The sequence below is a fragment of the Herpailurus yagouaroundi genome, unplaced genomic scaffold, assembly GCF_014898765.1.
Source record: "Herpailurus yagouaroundi ecotype Mexico unplaced genomic scaffold, PumYag 440, whole genome shotgun sequence".
Lineage (NCBI taxonomy): Eukaryota > Metazoa > Chordata > Mammalia > Carnivora > Felidae > Herpailurus > Herpailurus yagouaroundi.
In genome coordinates this window covers 484,703-504,720 of record NW_024412657.1, presented here as the reverse complement: position 1 = coordinate 504,720, position 20,018 = coordinate 484,703, and the positions used below count along the sequence as shown (strand labels likewise).

The 20,018-nt window shown below is 63.3% G+C and overlaps 1 protein-coding gene and 1 long non-coding RNA gene across 7 annotated transcripts in view; one reads left to right on the top strand and one right to left on the bottom strand.

The window, feature by feature from the left end:
* The window catches only part of CCDC187 (coiled-coil domain containing 187), a 36,149-nt gene extending 21,187 nt beyond the window's left edge, over nt 1–14,962 (top strand). For 4 of the 6 annotated variants that reach the window (XM_040464342.1, XM_040464340.1, XM_040464339.1 and 1 more), the window contains 12 exons: nt 169–290; nt 406–497; nt 3,298–3,383; nt 3,990–4,177; nt 5,158–5,245; nt 6,561–6,707; nt 7,628–7,791; nt 9,502–9,665; nt 10,073–10,206; nt 10,566–10,675; nt 11,219–11,277; nt 11,752–14,962. In XM_040464342.1, coding sequence (XP_040320276.1) covers nt 169–290; nt 406–497; nt 3,298–3,383; nt 3,990–4,177; nt 5,158–5,245; nt 6,561–6,707; nt 7,628–7,791; nt 9,502–9,665; nt 10,073–10,206; nt 10,566–10,675; nt 11,219–11,277; nt 11,752–13,499 — 3,102 coding nt within the window. In that variant the 3' untranslated portion in view covers nt 13,500–14,962. The remainder of the gene's footprint in view (nt 1–168; nt 291–405; nt 498–3,297; nt 3,384–3,989; nt 4,178–5,157; nt 5,246–6,560; nt 6,708–7,627; nt 7,792–9,501; nt 9,666–10,072; nt 10,207–10,565; nt 10,676–11,218; nt 11,278–11,751) is intronic. The other 2 variants (XM_040464337.1, XM_040464338.1) reach the window with 2 other exon arrangements.
* A 2,534-nt stretch (nt 14,963–17,496) lies between these two features.
* Nucleotides 17,497–18,612, bottom strand: LOC121022849 (uncharacterized). The gene is made up of 2 exons (XR_005787129.1): nt 18,453–18,612; nt 17,497–18,080 (listed from the first exon to the last, which is right to left on the bottom strand). It is a non-coding gene; the product is annotated as an uncharacterized LOC121022849 (long non-coding RNA).
* Between the last annotated feature and the right edge of the window lie 1,406 nt (nt 18,613–20,018).

Below are 20,018 nucleotides of genomic sequence, written 5' to 3'. Positions count from 1 at the left end.
TGGGGTGCTCCAGCCCCGGCCTTGCTCTGTGTCTGCCGGGCACCTGCCGCCCTCCCCCACCCCGCCACGTCCAGCCCTGTCTGGGGGGCAGGGAGGGACTGTCGGCCTCGCGTGGAGGCCTCTGAGGTTGGGGCCCCCACCGCACACCCCACTTTCCCGTTCTCACAGCAGCTGATGGGGAAACACTCCACCGAGGCCAGGCCGAAACCGGCTTCGGAGGGGAAGCAGCCACAGGTGTGCGGAAGTCTGGAGCCAGTGACTTGTCTGAGCACCGTGACAGCCAGACCCAGGTGGGGCCCGAGGGGGGGCGGCTGGCCGCCGCCACCTCCCAGCATAGAAGAGGGCGGGCAGGGCGTCTGGGACAGGCTGTGTCTCCAGCGCATCTCTCCCCCCACCCCTCCCCAGATCGCACCCAGCCCAGGGCAGAGCCGTGGCCGCGCCCTCCCAGGACCCCCGGGAAGGACAGCAGAGTCAGGAGGGCAAGTCGGCTCCTGCAGGTAAGGGTCTTGCAAAGCACACACGCGGCAAGTGTCCGGCCGGCAGCCGTGGGCAGAGGGCCCCGGACGGCGGCGGGCGAGGGCTCGTACGTACGGCCCAGCCCTCAGTGACAGCAGACCGTCCCGGTGCCCTGTGCACCTCACCCAGATCTTTCCTGAACTCCACCGTAGTTCCTTATGACCGTGCTGTCGACGCTCGGTCAGCTTTTAACCAGTCCGTGCACACCCGTTCCCGGTGCTCGCTCTTGCTTTGTGTAGACACGATTCCCGCCCCGGCGTCGCGCCGTCCTTCTGCCCGGAGGACCTCCCTCAACGCTTCCGGACGGGGGGAGGGGGGGCGGTGGCGACATCTTTTAGCTTTTGTACGTCTAAGGACAAACTCATCGCGTCGGTGTTTCTGAAATACCCTTTGCGGAGTGTAGCCCAGGCGGACCGTGTCTCCCTCCGGCTAGCAGTGGCGCCCCGTCTTCTGGCCGCGTTGTTTCGCACCGCAAGCCTGCGGTCAGCGTCGCTCTTCACCCCCGCACGCTGTCCCTTTCCTCGGGCCGCCTTTCTGGCTTTCTCCTTGTTACTGCCTTGTGATGTGATAAGGTTGCGTTCGGTTTCTCTTTAAAAGGCTCTCGTGCTTGGGGTGCGTTGCGATCCGGGCACCCGAGAGTTTATCGTTTGCCTCGTGCTTGGGAATGTTCAGCCACGGTGTCGTCTGTCTCCTGGCCAACAAGCCTCCACTGGCAGGGACGTCAGGACACCTGAAGCCCCGTGCTCGCGAGGCTCTGTTCTGTTTGATTCTCTTTTTCTTCTGTGTTTCCTTGTGGAGAGCTCCAACTGCCATGCCTTCGAGTTCATTACTCTTTTCTTCTGTGGCCACCGATCTGTCATTAATCCCATCCGGTGCCTTTTCCTTCTCAGGTATTTGGGCTTTCATTTCTAAAACTTCCACTTGGACACTTTTTTATATCATCCCTGATTCTACTCAACTTTTTAAATATATAGAACACAGTCACAAAAACTTTAAGAATTTTTTTTAATGTTTATTTGTTTTTGATAGAAAGAGACAAAGCACGAGCAGGGGAGGGGCAGAGAGAGAGGGAGACACAGAATCCGAAACAGGCTCCAGGCTCCGAGCTGTCGGCACAGAGCCCGACGCGGGGCTCGAACTCACAGACTGTGAGATCATGACCCGAGCCGAAGTCGGATGCTTAACTGACTGAGCCACCCAGACACCCCCAGGTAGAACAGCTTTTAAAGGCCTTCTCTGGCTAATTCTACCGCCTGAGTCAGTTTCTACTGACTGTTCTCGTGATAGGTCATGGCTCTTCTTCCCGTGCCTGCTGAACATTTTGACTTTTACCTTGCCGGGGGGCGGGGGGGCGCTCCGCACACAGTTGTGAGCTTTGTTCTGGAACGCAGTTACTTGGATGCAGCTGGAGCCTCCCGGGTGTTGCTTTCCTAATTTGTTAGGTGGGTTTGAAGCAGGTGTCCCCCTGGGACGGAGGCAGGACCTTCTGTGCGCTCTGCCCTGAGACCCGTGGAGCGTGAGGTTTTCCAGCCCGGCTGGCAGAGACAGGCATGGCCCCCAGGCTCTGATCCTTCCCGATGCTTCTCTCCCCAGCGTGGGGAGCTTCCTCACATGCTTTCACCAGCCAGTTCCCACTGAAGGCTGAAGTGGGGGGCACTCCAAATCTCCAGGTTCTCTCGGCACAGCTCTCTTCTCCCTGGTCCTTTTTCCGCGAGCTTTACATGCCTCGGTCTCTCCAGACTCCCAGCTCTATCTTGTCTCCTCTGGGGGTCTGACAGGCTCTGCCTCAGTTTCCCCTTCTTGCGGTGGAGCCTAGAAACACTCTCAAGGCAGTCAGCTGTGACAATCAGGGGTCTCACCTAATTTGTTTTCTGTCTCTCAGGGATCACCGTGCTATATGGCCTGACGTCCAGGGTCTGGAGAATTGTTTTTTCATATACGTATTGTGAATGTTCATATATGTGTACATGCATAGACATAAGTAATTTTTTTGTTTTGTTGCTCTTTTTACTGTTTATTTTTGAGAGAGAGACAGACAGAGCAGGAGTGGGGGAGGAGCAGAGAGGGAAGGAGACACAGAGTCCAAAGCAGGCTCCAGGCTCTGAGCTGTCAGCACAGAGCCTGACGTTGGGCTCGAACTCACAAACCGTGAGGTCATGACCTGAGCCGAAGTCCGACGTTTCACCGACTGAGCCACCCGGGCGCCCCTGTTCTGTTGCTTTTTAAAGTCATTTTTAGCGGGACAGTAAATCCACGATCCGATCCCTTTTACTCTCTCGGCGGGAAGCACAAGTCCTCAAATTAACTTTCTAAAACTATAGAGTCCTTTTCCATCCACCCAACACAGAAGGGACAGCTAGTAGCAGCCAATGCCAAAAGAGCTGCTTAAGCCCGGAATCTGCTGCCTCCCCACCTGCTGGATGCCAGACCTCAAGGGGTCACGCTCTGGCTCTGGGCCTCGGTCTCGGAAGTGAAGCCGCGGGACCAAGTCGTTCCTGAGGCGCCTCTCCCTTGGGTCCGGTTTCTGATCAGTGCTTTGTATGATCAGTGGGTTCACACACAACTTCACACCGGCACTAAAGAGGCGGTTAAATCCTCCTGGTGCAGCCTTGTGAAGATCTGATGTGAAGCTGTGTGTATGGGGGGGGGGGATTACACTACCCCAGATGTCCTACCTTTGAGAGGCCCTCCTGTAGAAAAGGCCACTGGAACCCTTACCTGACCCAGCAGGCTGTCCAGAACCCCTACAGGGCCCAACCACAGACAGCTTTCTGTCCTCAGAGCCCAGGCAGGAAGAGAGGCCAGACCAAGCCCCCTCCCAGCTGCCCCTGGCCAGGCTCTACTCTCAGGACAACCCCACCCACCAGGTACAGGGAGAGGTACTCTGGGGAGGCAGGTTCAGGGGAGGTACCGGCATTAGCTCTTAGACCCAAATCCTCCCTCAGCTGCCTGGAGCCGTCGGGTGCTGAGGCCCACCTCTCCTAGAGCCTGCACTCAGAGGATCTCTGCTACAGATCCTGGGCTGGGATGGGGGTGGAGGGAGGCACTCCCTGCCATGGGCATCGCCCACCCTTCCAACTGACATCTGCCCAAGCCCCTTCCTCATGCCTGGGGTGGTAGGTGAGAGCAGGCATTTCGGCAAAGTGCTTCAGGCAAGGCTGGCCCCCACCTTTCAGGTTGCACATTTCAGGGCAGGTGGCCCAGTCTTTCCTCAGCCCTCTTGGGCACAAATACGTGCCCAGACTGAATCAAGGCAGAAGACCAAAATGATGAGGACCCCTCCCCGCCCTCGGGAGCCCGCAGTCGGGAGGGGGGTACCCCGCCCCAGGAAAGGAGGCACACAACTCGGGATGAGTGGAGCAGACAGTCTGGGAGGGCTTCCTGGAGGCGCCGGCCTCCTCCCCTAGGCTGGGCACCGCTCCCATCCGGCGAAGCTGGTCCCGGAGCGGCCCGGTCGGTCTGCCCCGCCCCAGCGGAGCCCGGCGGGGCCCTGGAGCGCGAACCCCGGAGCCCTCGGCTGCTTCACGCTGCAGATGCTTGACGTGAGCCTGCGGGAGGCGGAGCTGCGCGCGCAGCACCAGGCTGCGATGCTGCGCCTGCGCGAGAAGGCGCTGGAGGAGAAGATGCGCGCCGAGCTGGCCTGGCTGGAGCATCAGCGAGAGTGAGCGCGTGCGCGGCCCCGCCCCCGTTCCGACCCCGCCCCCGAGCCGCCCCGCCTGCCACTCGGGCCCCGCCCCCGACCGGACTCCGCCTCCCACCGGTCTCGGCTCCTGCCCCGGTCCTGACAGCGTTACGGGGAACAAACCGAACCGATGCAGATAGTAATGGGTGTTTGCGGGAAGTTAGATAAGGCAGTGAAGTTCCAGAAACAAATAACGTAAACATTTAAAGCACCCGCAGTCCCACCTCTCCCAGACAGCCCCTGCGTATTTTCCAGTCTGTCCTGCCAGCTGTCGTTGCGGGAGATACACAGGGCCGTTTAACCGCATTCCGAGAACACTCCGCTGCTGTCTTGTGACCTGGGTTTCCACTCACAAGTCAGGAAAGCTTTCAGAGCCCCCGCGTAGCCGCTGCACCGTGCAGGGCACCCTCCCCCCCGACTGACCACACAGCTCCTTTAGGCCCGTGGCGGGAGGGGGGGGGGGGCCTCCAGCTGCCTCCTGCGGAGGAGACACGCCCCTTAAGGGAACCGTCTAGAAGCGGGCCTTCGGTGTCGGGGGGAAGCACGGTTTAAGCTTCTTGATATTCCCTCACTGGCTTCCAGTGAGTGTATTCCAAATAAGCTTCCCCCCCACCCGGCCACCTCTCACTCTCCCTCCTTGGGCAGTTTAGGAGCCCGGCAGGCTGTGGGGGTTCTATCCCATGGTGGGCCCCGAGCCCCGCCCCAGGGGACCCTTTGGGTGGGCTAGAGCTCCAGGGTGGGAGGCGCTGCCCTTCCTTCACGTGTCAGGCCCGAAAGTGGTCACGAAGAGCAGGTGGGGAGAGTGACAGTCTGGACGGAGCCCCCGGCCCCGGGTTCCCCCAGCCTGCCCCCTGGTGCATGGCACTGGGAGGGGGGCGTCCCAGGTCCACCTGGCCGGCCAGTTTTCACATCCTCTTCCCGAACCTGAGGTGGACAGTCAGTCCTGCCTCCCCCCTCAGGTGTCTGGGCGGCGAGGGGAAGGACACGATGCTGGCGGCCTTGGCAACGAGGCAAGAGCAGGGGCTCAGCAAGCTTGAGCAGGAGCAGGTGAGAGTGACCCAGCCCCGTCCGGCGGGCAGGTGACCAGCACCGAGTTGGTCCTGCCATCCTCCTGGCTGGGAGTGTGGGCCTTCTGCACCACACCTTGATCAGTCCCCAGCCCTCGCCACCCTCCAGGGCCGCTCAGGACCCTGTGGTGCACGGGGAGCGCCCAGTGGCCGGGGTGGGGGCGGCGTGGCCTGGATGGGGTGTGGCCCTGTAGTCCTGTGTCCTGCGGAGAACATGGAGAATGCCAGCAGTGTCTGTCGAGGGGCCGGCGGGGCTTTAGTGCAGCCAGCACTGACCAGGGTGAGCGTGCACCACTGCAGAGAGGGCTCAAGCCCAGTTTCCTTCACCGGAAAATGGGCACCGGGGCCGCTGTGCTGGTGATCTCATCAGTGTCCCAGCGTGCTGTGTGGTGGGGACTAGTGTTAACCGCCTCCCTTTATGCAGATGAAGAAACCGGGGCTCAGTGTAGGGGGCTTGTCTCTCTCAGGGACCCTCGGAGGGGAACGAGGGGTGATGCTGGACTTTGGGTTGGCAGAAAACTTCCGCCCAAGGTGGCCTGTATGGGCCGGGGAGGGGGGGGGTGGCAGATGTGGGACATGGCAGTTAGTGGGGGCAACAGGAGGAGACCCAGAGAGAAAAGTGTGGGTGACACCATCTGTTGGGCACACCCTGACCAGTGAGCTGTGAAGAGGACTTAGAAGGAGGTCCAGTTATCAAATGGCAGCTAGGTTCTGTGTTGCAGGCAGAGCCACTGTGGAGGAGGCTGGGGTCTGGGCCCCTGGCCACCGGGGCTTGAGCAGGACAGCTCTGCCGAGCCTTAGTTTCCTCTTTGACTTAGGAAGGCCTCCACCCCCCAAAGTGGGCGTGCAAAGACCCCAGCAGGTGCTCCAGGCAAGGTGGCTCTGCTGAGGGATGTGCCATCAGAGACAAAGCAGGGACCAGAGGACAGATGGGGACGGTTGAACGAAGGGACAAGTTCCCTTTGGGTGGGCGCAGTGCCCGGAACCTGGAGACAGGGAGGGCCGAGTGGGGGAGGGCGGAAGGGCAGCCGGCCTGTGCCAGTCTCGGTTGGCCGACCCAGGGTACGACACCCTGCCTTCCCTCCTGCTTCCTGCCAAGCCTCCCGGGGGGGCCAGCAAGCCGAGCAAGACGAGAAGGGCGGGGGGTGTGGAGGGGCTCAGGGAAGGCCCCGTCGGAGCTGGGCTGCCCCCACCCCCTGACACCCTTTATCCCTTTGATCACGCGTGCACTTCTCCTCAACGTGTGCCTGGGTGCGGGCTTGGGGGTTTGCTGACGTCTTCCCTGGCCGGTTCAGACAGAAATCCGATACCTGCGGGACATTCACCTGTTTTCACACCAAGAGAGGAAACTTCTCCTGCAGCACGAAAAGGACATCGTCTCCCTGCAGAGATCCATGGTGCACCTGCGGCGGGAGCTTCAGGCCCGGACCAGGCTGCCTCAGGTGGGCGCTCTCACTGGGCTGGAGGCCAGGAAACGCTTGGCACCTGGCTGTTCTGTGGGACTGTCCCTCGTAAATACGCTTGTGACCCAGGGAGGGGAGGGACCGAGGAGGAGTGCAAAGGGAAGGCAGGAGGGGCACCCAAGGCGGTTTCCTGGACACAGTGGCCCGGCTGGGCTCTGGAGGAGGAGCCCCCACAGTGGAAGGTGCTCCAGGCCCAGAGGTGTGGGTGGGAAGCCCAGTGGGAAGGAGGGAGGTCAGGCTAGAGCTGGGATGGGGCCAGGGCTGTACTCACTGGGGGGCAGGGCTGGTGGGGGCTGAGGCCAGAAGCAGAGGTGGCCTGGGCTCCTAGGGGGAGCAGCCCCTTGGGGGACCCTGAGCAGCAGGGGTGTCCTTGCTCCAGCTCCCCCTCCCACCACCTGTGGCACGGAGGGGGCTGTGGGGACACAGAGCAGGGCAGCTGTCCCCAGCCGAAGCTCTGTTGAGCTGCGGATGCTGTGGCCTTGCCTGGTTGGATGAGGATGGGATGAACTGGGTTCTCTGGGTTAACAGTCACCCTGCAGGGGGGGCAGTTGAGCGGTGTCCTCCCTGCCCCAGGCCGGCCCGCAGGGGAGGTGACCCAGGGCTGCCTGCTGCCAGAGCATGGCCTTGGGTGTGAGCTCGGTGACCCGGGCAGCCTGCGGCAAGGACTCTCCAGCTCTGGGCCTGTGTCTGCCCTGCCTCGGGGCCGCTGCCCTGCCTCGGGGCCGTTAGCATGGCATGCAGGGCCCCTGCGAGGCTAGGACCACCTGCTTCAGCTGGTGAAGGCCGACCTGCGGGGGCACACTGGCCGCCGTGCTGTACGTGAAGCCTGCCACCCGCTTCCCCTGAGGGGCGGTGACCCACACGTGTCCGTGCCAGCTCCCTCGTGCTGTTTCTCTTAGAGTTCCGGCCTTGAGGTCAAGACCACTCAGACGGAGGGGTCTGAGACAAGTGGGCAGCTGAAGGGCCCTGCACAGGGCTCCTCGCGCCCCTTGTCACCGCCCGGGCCCGCCAGCCCCGCCAGCCACTGCCCCCGGACAAGCCCTGAGACCCCACGAGTCCAACAGTGAGTTGTCCCCGGGCGGCCCCCGGTGCTTACCATTAAAAAGCTTTCCCGTGCTGCTGGCTGGGGTGTCCTCCCCTCTCTGAGCCCAGTTCGTCATCTGTTAAGTGGGGACAGGGCTGCCACCATCCCCGAGACGAAGCGAGTAGGCCGGCCTTGCTCCAGGGCAGCGGGCGGCACCCGGGTGGCCACGCGGCGGCCAGGAGCCCCTCCGAGGCTGGCCTGGGGCCCTTCTGCCAGCTGTGGTGGCCGCTGCCGGGGCCACGAGCCCCACTTGGCTGCCCTGAGAGCGTGCTTCTCACATCTCAGCACGGGCCCACGCGGCCTTCAAGTTACCATCGACTGCCGGATCTCTGAGGACACTCCAGGCCGACTGTACCCTCTCGGTGCCCAGGAGCTGGTTCCTGAAGCTGGGTGGGTGGGGCCGTTAGCACAGGCTTAGCACCGGCGGGGGCTGGGGGGGGGGCGCGCCGGGAAGGGGGGGTGCAGGCCGCCGTCCGTCCTCCTGCAGGACGAGGCCTCCTTTGCTGTCCTCATCATGGCAGCGATGCGTTGTCATCGCTGGAAAGTTGGGGACCAGAAAGGCTGTGTCCACATTGGGAAAATTTCAGATGGCTTCTAACCGCCGCCTCCGTCACCGTGAGAGAGACTCTGAGTTTTTGCTGGGGCCGTGCTACACAGAGAACTAGGTGTCCCCCCCTCGGTCCAGGGGAGCTAGCAGCGCTGCGAGTGGGTCAGGGCCCAGGTGCATCCTTGAGCTCTGCCTGTGGAGCCACCCCCCTGCACTCAGCCCACAGGGCTCCTGGCCTGAGACCTGGGGGGGGGGGGGGGGGGGAGAGGGGTGACAAGACTTTGAAAGGGCTCCAGGGGCTGCCATTCCAGTTTGATTCCTGAGGCAGCTCTGGGGGGCGGGTGATGGGCTCGGGCGCACACCCCTTGCTGTGTCCTCAGGGTCCTTGCTCCTGGGGCCAGGCAGGGGCCTGCATCTAGGACACACTCATGGGGACAGGTGCCTCCCAGGCCTTGCCCCAGAGAGGCCAGAGCTCCAGCCCCTGCCTCGTCTCCATCTGCAAAGGCCCCAGATTCCAGGCACCGAGGAAAGCCCTTTGACCCCACTCCCCGTTCACAACCCAGATGCCCAGGGCCCCCTGGGGGAGTTGTAGTATCTGAAGGGAACAGAAACAAGTCAAGCCACACCCTAAAGAGTGGCCGGTGTCCCAGCTGGCCCCTCCGCCTGCATTGTCCAGGGGTCAGGAGACCTGGCAACCTTGCCCCCTGCTGCCTCCTTGAGGCTGTGACGGGGGGGGGGGGTTCCTGATGCCCGTCAGTGTGCTCAGAGCATGGCAGTGGGTCTGGGCATGTGGCCTCCCGGAGCTCAGGTGGGCCCGGTGGTTTGTCCCCACGGAGAACTCTTGCCGGAGCGCCCTGTGCTGGGGAACAGGGACAGGCGGACGCCTCCGGCCCATCACGCTCTGGTGCTGTGCGTGCACCTCGCGAGCCCCCAGCAGGGACCCGTCTGCTTGGGAAGCTGCCTGGGAGGGGAGGGCCCAGGACCTGTTTTCCTGCACCCGTGTGGTGACTGCTCGGCCACCGACCACAGCCATCCCCCGGATGTGACACGTGTTGCCCCATTTGTGGAATGTTGTGGTCGGGGCTTGTCCCCCGGGAGGGCATAGCCCGGGTAGGCAGTCCCAGCCCCGCCCTGCCTTACAGCCTTCTCAGCAAGCAGGCGGATGGGACGCCCCCCCAGGCAACCTCAGCTGCGGAGAGTCACCGGCCGCCTCCAAGGCCCGCGTGGGGAGAGGACACTCCTGTGGCCAGCAGCTGGCCCGACACGGGGCGCCGGCTGGAGGAGAGCCACAGCCCCGTGGGCCAAGGTAACCGGGCACCGCGGTGGCCGCGGTGGCAGCCGAGGACAGACGGTCACTCTGGCCCTGGCAACTGGGGGCAGCATCGGGCTTGAGGTCAGACAGACCTGCGTCCTGCACGCCTCACACGCGCCGTGTGGCCTCCCTCTCCATGTCTGGGCGCACGGCGGGTCCGTTTGCAGGAGGGCCACCTGTGTGTACCTTGACCGATGTTTCTGGGCAGCGGGGTCTGGGCGGGCGCGGAGGCTGTCCTCCCTTCCCTCCGCCTCCTCCTCCGTGTGAAGAGGGGCCAGCTCAGGGGGTGTGCACCCTTCCCAGGGCTGATTTTTCTCACAGGACTTCATAATTCCTGGATGCTGTGCCCCCGCGTCCTCCGTTCTGTGCCCATCAATGCTGACAGTCCCCTTGCCTCACAGGAGACCCCCAGAGCAACCCCAGCCCCACGTCAGCAGAGGAGAAGACCCGGCCTCTGACAGACAGCCGTGCACAGAAGCTCCAGGGCCCCAACTCCCCGGGCGGAGGGGGTCCCTGCGGCCCCCTGGAAGCCAGCGTGAGTTGAGGCTAGGTCCTGCCCTGGCTGCAGGCAGAGTGGGGGCCTGGCCGTGGCTTGGTCGGGCTCTACCGTGTGGCTTTGGGTGGGGGCCGCCCTGTCCACCAGATGATGGTGTTGAGGGGATGGGGCCTCTTTGGCCCTTCTCATCTGGATTCCTCTGTTGAGGGGCCTTTGGTGCCTGCTGGGAGGAGGGGTATCTGGTAAGTGGGGGTCTCCTCGGCGATCTTTAAGGGGATGGTCTTTGTTCCTTACGGTGGTAACTCCATGGGAGCACAGGGCTTTACCCACGGCTAAGGGGCACGGACCGATGGCCTTGTGGCAGTGGCCACACCCTGGCTGTGGTCTTTCTCCCACAGGTGGTTGAAGGCCGCATCAGCCTAGCAGGGTCAGAGCTGGGGCTGGATTTTGCCGGCAGCCCCGTGGAGGAGCCCCACAGAATGGAAGGCTGGTGGCCGGGGGAACAGAGGTATGCGGCCTGGAGGGTTGCCTGAGCCCAGGGGACCCGCAGGCAGGGGGTGGGGTCCTGGGGCATGGAGACGCCCGTCCTCTCGTTGGAAGAGGACAGCTCACTCTGTCCGGGTGCCCCTCGTCCTGAACCGGGTCCTCTGTGCCCCCTCAACCCACCCCATGCCCTCCTGAGTCTGACCCCCTCTGTGGAAGCAAAGATGTCACCTGGGGAGTTGGCCCACGATCCCGTGCTGGGGGCAGCGGGAGGGGCCCTTCCAGGGAACGCGTGCCTCTGAGCCTCTCAGAAAGCAACGCCCCCCAGAGACCTGACCCAGTGGGGACTGAGGCCAGAACCTCCTAAACACGGGGCCCCCTGCCCCCACCCGGGGAGCCCTGCACTCTGACCGTCACCTCCTGTCGGGGCAGATACCTGGCGGGCACGGGTGTCAAGCTTACGGGGGAGTTGAAGGCCCCGTGGAGGCCCTGAGCCGTGGGGATGAGGCCGGGAGATGGGGCCCTCTCCTGGGCGCCCCCTGGGACATCCGCACAAATGTGTTTGCAGGACTGAGAGCTGCGGCCCCTTCTCTCCACCGGAAGCCGCCCAGCTGACCGCTGCTCCAGGTGAGGCCCCGCCGTGCACCAGGACCACGGAACCCCCACCCGCGGGTCCTCCGCCACCAGCTCCTCCTCGGCCGGAACCACCCTTCCCCCAAAGCCCTGCGGGGGAGCCCCGCCCACTCGCCATACGTCCAAGCGGAGGACTGTAGGGAGGGCCCCTGTCTGGAGCCGTCGTGCCCCAATAAACACAGGACGGCTGCAGTTCTGAGGCGGGGCCCCCAAGGCACGGAGATGTCCCCCCAGACGTGGCGCCCTTACTTGTGCCGGCGGGTGGGTGGCCGAGCTAACAGGTGTGGAGCCGGGGGGGGGGGGGGGGGGGCCGCCCCGCGGACCACGCTGGGGCTGTGGCCCTTTCTTCCGCCTCCACCGGGCCCTTCTGGTCCCGATCCGCTGGCTTAGGGGCTGTGGGGTGTGGGCCGCAGGGGTGGCAGGGGGCGAGGGCTGGGGGCCTCACCCCCAACTCCCCCCTCTCCGCAGCTCCGGTACCACCCAGCCGGCCCGAGGGCAGCCCCCTGCCGCCGCTCAGGGCCCCCTCGGACCCGGGCCCGGAGTCCGAGGCTGCTCCCCGGAGCTGCTCGGGGTCTTGGGCGGGGTCCCCTGCCTCCTCCTCCCCGAGTGGGGTGTCCTGCCGCTCTCTCCAGGAGTTCCAGAGAGCAGCCGCCGTCCTGGTTCAGCTCTGCGAGAGCCCCGTCTCCGTGTCAGACTGGGGGGGTGGGGACGTCCCAGACACGGACCCCGGCTGTTCTGGGGAGCTCTCTCCTCAAGACTCCTGGGGGCTCCACCGGGGCGGGGGGCAGGTGGCCCGGGAGAGGCCAGAGGGCGGTGGGGCCGGGCCCCTGGGCGGCCTCTCCACGGAGCCGGGGGGCGTCCTGCGGGAGGGCTGGCCGCTGCCTCCCCCGGACGCCCCCTCTCCGAGGTCAGGGTCAGAGCTGTCAGAGGCGTCCAGCGAGGTCTGGGACGAGGAGAACCTTCTGGAGCCTGGCTCGGGGCCCTCCTTGTCTACAGGAGGCGCGTCCCACCTGGAAAATGGCGGGGCGCCCGGCTCTGCACTTGCTTCCTTGGGCCCTGGGGAGGGGCAGGAAGCGTCTGGAAGCACTGGGAGCCTCATCCGTGAACTCACCACGGAAGAGGGCCCAACAGACGTCCCCCGAGGCTGCCCGCGTGCCCTCCCGTCCACGCCCTCGTTCTCCAGTGACTTGGACCTGTCCCTTTCCTCTCCCTCGGGGTCCTTGGCATCCGAAGGGGTGGATTCTGGCAGAGGAGAGACCAGGCCTCTGCAGGCCTCGGCTGCCTGCCCAGAGGGGCCCTGGGACGCTGCCCTGAGTCTGCCCAGCGACAGGACGCCACGACAGTCCTGGTCGGAGCCTGAGGTCCCCGTGACCCCGCGGGCTCCTCCTGGGGACCCTGGCGGTCTGGTGGCCCTGACACCCCAGGGCTGGGCACCCAGATGTAGGGGCAGTGGAGACTCCCCTGCCCCCGAGGAAGCCTGCCCCACGCCGTCCAGCAGGGCCTTGCCTGAGGTCCTGTCCCCCGTTGACGAGGTGCTATCCTATGGCAGTGCCGACCTGTCCTCCGCTCACAGGGATGCCCGCCTCCCTCCTCTGCCTCCCGCCTTCCCAGCAGAGGATTTGGCCAACACGACCAGCCCCGACTCAGGAGACTTCCCTTCCCCACCTGCGGATGTCATGTCTCCTGGGAGCTTGCCGGGCCCCCCGGGGGAGGATGCCTCCATCAAAACTGGGGATTTACCCTCCTTGTCTGAGGAGGACACACCCGAGGCTCCGTCCCCAGGGCCCCAGGAGTCGGGGCTCTGCCTGGGGGCAGGCAGACAGGGCGGAAGCCTTGGGGACAAATTGGGTGAGTCACGTTCGGTTTCCAGGGATCGGGCTGTGGGCAGCCAGTGGTCTGACCCAGCCGGCTGGCCAGGGTGCCCCTCTGGGGGCAGGGCAGGAGACGCCCCTGGAGGGCTCCCAAGGCTGCCGGTGCGGCCCCCGACCCTGTCCAGAGTGGCCTTTATGGCCGGGGAGGGTCCACCAATGCTGTCAGCCGCTGGCAGCCCTGGGCAGGGCGACCCAGCTCCTGCTCTGGGCGCGGGCCCCTGCGCTGACCCGCCGGGCACGGAGGGAGCCAAGGTGGTGGATTTGGTCTCCAGCCAGCTTAGCAGGAGGATCCTGTGCGACACACTGGCTGTGCTCTTGGAGCCGGCCCAGCCGGCGGCCCCCTGACGGAAGAGCCGCCGTGTCCCGCAGGCTGGCCCGGCGGCCGCTGCAGGGCCTCGGGAAGACGGGGCCCACGGTGACATGGGGTGCCATTGCGCATGCGTGTGCATGGTGTGTGGGATGCTCCGGGAAGCCTGGGCCACCGAGGGCAGAGCCACCATTCAGAACAGCCTGCCTGCGGCTGGCCTCCAAGTAGTCGTCTGGGGCTGGGCTGGGGCCTGGGCGGGGACATGGCGGCCAGTGCGGTGAGCTCTGTGTTCTTCCGGATGTTGGGGCCGCTGCGTCCGTCAGGCGCCTGGAAGGGCCCCTGATCCAAAGCCTTTAAGAGGCGGAAAGGTAAAAGGTTGTGCGGGCGTGTCCAGAGGCTGGCCGGTCGAGGAAAGGTGTGGAGGTCATGGATTGACAGAGAACGGTCCGGAGGGGAGCGGTCCCCAAGGACGAACTGGAGACCACATGCCGGGAGGCAGAGCCATCGGCAAAGGCGGGGCAAAGAGAGAGAGAGAGCCGCTCTGGGGGGACAGGGGGGCAAGGGGCGGTGGAGACGGGCTGGGGGTCACGTCCGCACGGACTCACGCCCCAGCTTGGCGGCTTCTGAAGGCCAAGGGCATGCACGTGGGCCGACCCCGCTGTGGACATCACAGATCTGTCAACTCAAGGGCCGGAGGTGACCAGTCACGCCCCAGGACTGCCCTCTGGCGGGAGGTGGGCCAAGGGCTCCTTGAGGACTCAGGACTCCGGGAGAGGCCAGAGTCCGATTCCTGGTGGCTGTCCACCATCGAATGACCCTCGGGATGCAGGGCGGCCTCGGAGCAGGGAGCAGTTTGCAGAGGTGTTCGCGGGTGCGATCCCTCTAGGGCTTGGCTCCTCCCCTCCAGGGCACGGACTTCCCCCGGCCTCAACAGAGGAACTCCTTTGGAGATGACACTTATGGACCCCTGGGGAGCCGGCGCCTTCCGTGCACTTGCGGTTAGCTGGGGGGCGTGGCGGAGCCCAGAGTTCTGCCTGTGCCCTCCACCTTCCAGCTCGGGAGCGGCGGCCGCCTCCAGGCAGCCCTCCACCAGGCCCCCGCTTCCGGGCAGCCTCCTGTATCCAGGCCAGCTGCTCGCCAGACGGACTTTTGTCACAGGCTCACTCGTCCGGTTTCACGGCTCAGGGAGGCACCAGCTGAGACAGTTCATGCTGATTTCGCACTGGGTCCCCCCACGCCCACCAGGGAACCCCGGGACGGGCTCGGGGGGGGGGGGGGGCAATGTGCTCTTGCTGTGCGTATGCGATTTCAAAACAAGTTCTGAGCTACAGGTTTCCTATTGATTTCCTTCTAGTTTTCTGAACAAATCAGTCTGTAATTTTTTATTTTTTTTCTATTTATTGCTGACCCTTTTGGATTTACGAGGCCGTGCGAGAGGGATTATGTATTTTACACACACACGTTTGGCATGGTAATAAATCTCCCACCTCAAAACCCTGCAGATTTGCCTCAAACCCCATCGCCCCCTTTCTGGTTGCCGTGGGGGGGGGGGCTGTGCTCTTGGCGGGGCCACGGGCCTCCCAAAGGACCTGTCTGGGGGCCGCCTGCACCGGTGGCCCCTCGCCCACGACAGCGGGGCCCAAGGGAGGCCAGGCTACAAAATGAGCTCCATGTTTCAGGTCGGCGCCGTGGAGGGTGTCAGAAGCCCTCCGTCTCAGCTGACACGGCGAGTGAGGGGCGTGGGCTCCGAGGTCCGTCTAATGACAGGCAAAACATACACACCACACTGCTGCCTTCACAGCCTCACTGCGCTCGCCTCGGCTCCAATCCCTGCTAACCTCTGGGGCCGATAAATCTTGGTCTCCAGAAGGGCCATTATCCTTCATAGAAAGTGGTTATTTCTGGGGCGCCCGGGTGGCTCAGTCGGTGGAGCGTCCGACTTCGGCTCAGGTCACAGTCTCGCGGTCTGTGGGTTCGAGCCCCGCGTTGCGCTCTGTGCTGACAGCTCAGAGCCTGGAGCCTGCTTCCGGTTCTGTCTCTCTCTCTGCCCCTCCTCCACTCATGTTCTGTCTCTCTCTACCCAAAATAAATAATTGTTAAAAAAAAAAAAAAAGAGGTTATTTCTTAGTTAAAGCCCACGTTTAATTTTGCAGTCTGTCTCTTTCAACGGCCCCTCTTAGCTGTACCCTCCTGCATGAAATGCCCACGGATGCACCTTCAGCATTTCAAATGCCAAATCACCAGACCAGCTTTAGGAAGCCTTTGATTCCTTACCATGTGCGGCCGTGACAGCCGCCCCTATAAAATACAGCGAGGGGCCCCCGAGGGCAGGTACAGAGAAGTGACAGCCTTGTGCACTCCGGGGGAACACAGCAGCACCCGTTTGGATGGCGCCTTCCTGTGCCGGGGGCACCTGGCTCCCGGGGTGGGGGGTGGGAGGTTAAGTGACCAGGCTGGGTCCCCACCTCCGGGCCAGGTTCTCCGGCAGCGAGGGGACGTGGCTGTCCAGTGAGCACCCAAACAAAACCAGTTCCGTGGGTCAGACCTGTCCTGTCCATGCTGGCTCCCCAACCAGCATCTGGGCCCCCCAAGGATGTCTGCGAGGCCCACACCTGTGCCTGTGGCCCCTTGTCCTGCCCGCCCACCCCATGCCAGGCATCAAGCGCCAAGCTGCTGCTCTACATTCCCAACGGCGTGCACACGGCTGGGAGCAGACCGCAGTGTTGGCAAAACATGACTACGCGTTTAGGGCGCGAGGCAGGATCGCGCGTGAACACATGTGCCCACACGTGCACCCCGGCCCTCCCAGGGCTCCTGCGGCTGCCCCCCAGTTGGGGCCCTTTCTGTCCGGCAGCTGTGTCCGTCCAGGCTGTAACGTGACACAGCCGGGGTGTTCAGTGATGCTCAGAGCCCTTCCTAAGTCCTGCTCTCCACGTCTCACTGGGGTCGTGGCAGGGACCCCATCCCCGTCCGTGCCTCCCTGGCCACCGCCCCTGCCTTCCCCCCCCCCCCCCCGCCATGTCACTGTGAGGACACAGAGGATTGTCACCACCAGGCTCTGTCCCCAGCCCGCAGCAGTGCTCTGGAACAATCCTCCTGGTAGGTCTTCCGGAGAATGGGCGTTCTTCCTAAGCAGCCGTGCCCAAACGCAAACACCAACTGGGGGCAGGTCCTCGGAGGACAGGGCCCGCTCCGGAGTCTGGGCTGTGGCAGGAGTTCAGAAGCGTGTGTGGGGCGCAGAAAAGGCACAGTGGCCCTGCCACCCGCCCCCAGGGCCCCTCTCACCGCCCCGCAAGCTGGCGTGGCTGCGGCACTCAGAGCAGGGAGGGAGCTCCGCCTCTGCCCCTGAGCGTCAGGGGCACTCAGGCTTGAGACCCCCTCTGTCGCATGTGTGCCACGTGCCCCTCACCATAGTCCGTGGCCCTCTGAGCCTCAGTCTCCCCCTCTGTAAAACAAGAACACAGATGCCTCGCTCCGTCAGCTCCGAGATGCAGACCTGCCCACGTTGGAATCACCGCGAAATCAGAGCGCGTCCTTCGATTGGAGGCATCTGAAAATGGCAGCAGTTTCCTTCCTTCGTAGCACCTGCGATCGTGGTTCATCTGACGGTGGCCCAGGGCCGAGCGCCCCCTCCGTGCAGGTGGAGGAACCGATCCAGGGGGTCTCCAGGGTGGGGTCACGGGCTTTGAGCCGGCCGGGAAAGCGATGGAAGCTTGGAAACTGCTCTCTTTGCCTTGTCTCTCAGACCCTAAGATCCAACCCCCTCCCCCACACCCTGTTTTAATGTTTCTGAGTCTGGCTGCATTTTACAATCAGTGGGCGCTCTTCCTAAGAACCTTCTAGTGAATCGACATGGGCTGCAGGGCCAGTGGCGCTCTGGGTTTGAGAAACGACCCGTGCTGTGTTCAGGGTGCTGAACAAAGTCCGGTGCCACGGGCCCCATGCCGCGGAGCAGGTGTGGGGTGAAGTAACACCCGGCCACGCTGACTGCACCCCGGGGTGGGCTCACGGTGTCCGTGGCGCCAGCCTTCCTCACTTCCTGTGGGGTGGGGCTGGTCCTGGGGAGGGACACCGTGCTTCGACCTGCCTTCCCACAGCAGGAAGGGGGCACTCCTCCAGCACTCCCCAGGGGGATGGCTGGCAGAGGAGGGACCAGGAGACCCTAGTGGCCCTTCAGTGGGGCCAGCACGCACATCGTCTGGCTGCCCCTGAGACGCCCCTCTGGCTCCCTCAGCACGTGGATGGGGACACACAAGCCCTGGGGAACAGTTGTGACAGCACGACTTGCACCTGGGTAGGGGAGGGGCACGGTCCTTCCAGGCGGCTTTGGGCATTTGCTGTGGACTGAACTGTGTCTCCCCAGAATTCATTCATGGAAACTTGCCCCCAATGTCACAGTGCTAGGAAGCACATTAGGGTTTGATGAGGTCACGAGAGTGGGTTCCCACGATTGCCCTTGTGCCCTTATGAGAACAGACCCCAGAGAGTTCTCTGTCCACGAGAACACACAGAGGGATGTGAGGACACCTCGAGAAGGCGGCCGGCGATCTGTGGGCCAGGAAGCGGGCCTCTGGGAGCTGACCCTGATGACCCTGATCTGGAGTTTCCAGCCTCCCGAGCTGTGAGAAACAAAGGTCTGTCGTTTAATAAATGCCTGTGCTGTGGGGTTTTATTACGCAGCCTGAGCCGACTGAGACAGTGTTCAGAGTTAAACCCCCCCCCCCGGGAAGGGTGGAGAAGGGTGCCTTGGGCCTGAGTGCTCAGAACCCACCCAATAGCCCGCCCCTGACAGTCTTTGCCCCCTGGATGACCAGAGCTGGTCTGCGCACTCAACGGTGGCCATGTGACTTCATGGCCACGCCCCCAGGCCGAGGCCAACAAGTCAACCTGGTCACAGGTGGAGGGGGGCAGGGACCGGTGAGGCTGAGATGGGCTCCACCCCAAGGGCAGCAGGGGGACGCCAGGGGCACCCAGCAGAGCAGGAGGGGCACCTGGAAGCATAGGCTGCATGCGGGGGCTCCCCTCGGAGGCGGAGGCAGCACCTTCTGTGGAGAGAGGCGGAGAGAGGCTGAGCTGGTCAGGTGCAGGGTGCAGCGGCCCCTTCCAGCCTTGTATCCCTTGGTGCCCACGCACCCAGGGGTCACCTGCCTCCTTCCCCTTGCACTCCACGAGGCACACCCTGGCTCTCCCCAACCTGTTCCCTGCCGGGCCTCTCCTTCCTGCCTGGATCTCCACTCTCCTTCCCCCACCACCTCCCGAAAACCTCCTGGGAGGAGCCACCCTTTCAGTAAACGCCTTGTCCCTACGTCACTCAGAACACCTCTGTCCAGTCGCTAGGGAGCCATGCCCCCACCCCCCCCCAGGCATCTGTCATTCTTTCCTCCCCACATCTATCCTTGACCTCCGTCTCTGCCCTCTCCTGTCCTCCTCCAACCTCCAGGTTGCTCCTCTGCCTCCCCCCCCCCACCCCATTTGCTTCAGTCCAGGGCTCGGGGTGTGGCCAGTGGCCTCCTGTGGTGACCTCAAGCGGTCCAACCTACCCTCTGAGCCCAGACTCTCACAGCCAACCAGTGGCCTGGCACTTGCCTCAGATGTCACAAGGTCAACAGATCCAAAACAAGCTGGAGTTCCACTCTCATCCCAACCTCCGTCAAGGGCAGCTTCCTGCTTGCAGCGGCTCTGGCCAAAACCCTGCGAGAAGACACGACCCCTCCGTCTACACTCGGGATTTAATCCACCGCATGTCCAACCTTCCAAACACACCCTAAGTCTGACACTGTCACTAACATTGCCACCCAACCCTCACCTGATTCCCACCATCTCTTGGAGGGCTGTGACAGCCTGTCACAGCTTTCCCTCCTGCCCCTAATACACAGCAGCCAGAAAGGCAGAACCACATCTCTACTCAGAATCCTCCGATGGCCACCGTGGCTTTCAGAGCCAGGGGCCCTAATCTGCAGCCTGCCTGGTGAGGCCCCTCCCTGTGTTGTTCTTGGCCGCTTCCCTGGTTCCCTCTCTTCCCCTGGCTAACTCTGCTCCAGCCACACTGGCCTCCTTGCTTTTCTTCGAACGCGCGTGTCCCTTCTACCGCAGGGCCTTTGCACACGCAGTTCCTCTGCCTGGCGTGTGTAGGAGCCAAGTGGCCCGAAACAAGAATTTGAACTTCCAGGCCAATGACTGTTGCTGACTCATATCCGCTCTGCGACCTACTTCCTTTCTTTTTTGTTTTGGTCACACAGTTCAGAGAAAATGTTGATATGCATAACAATCGAGAATAGCAATGTAAAAACCAGGTCTCCTGTTGAATTAAGCAGAAAGTCACAGGAAGCTTTACTTCCTAGGGCTGCAAAGGTCACCTGGAAAGTCCTAAACTTGGGCACCGTAACACGTCTGAATCTGTGTGGATGTCTTGCTAAGTTTCCCAGAGATAAAAATCTCATATTTAAAGGTCAAGGTCAGGGGAGCAGACACTCTGAAGCCCCAGGTGGGGTTTCCAGATGAAGCGCAGGACCCCCAGTTAAATGGAAATTTCCGATAAGCGGCCAGGCGTTTACGAG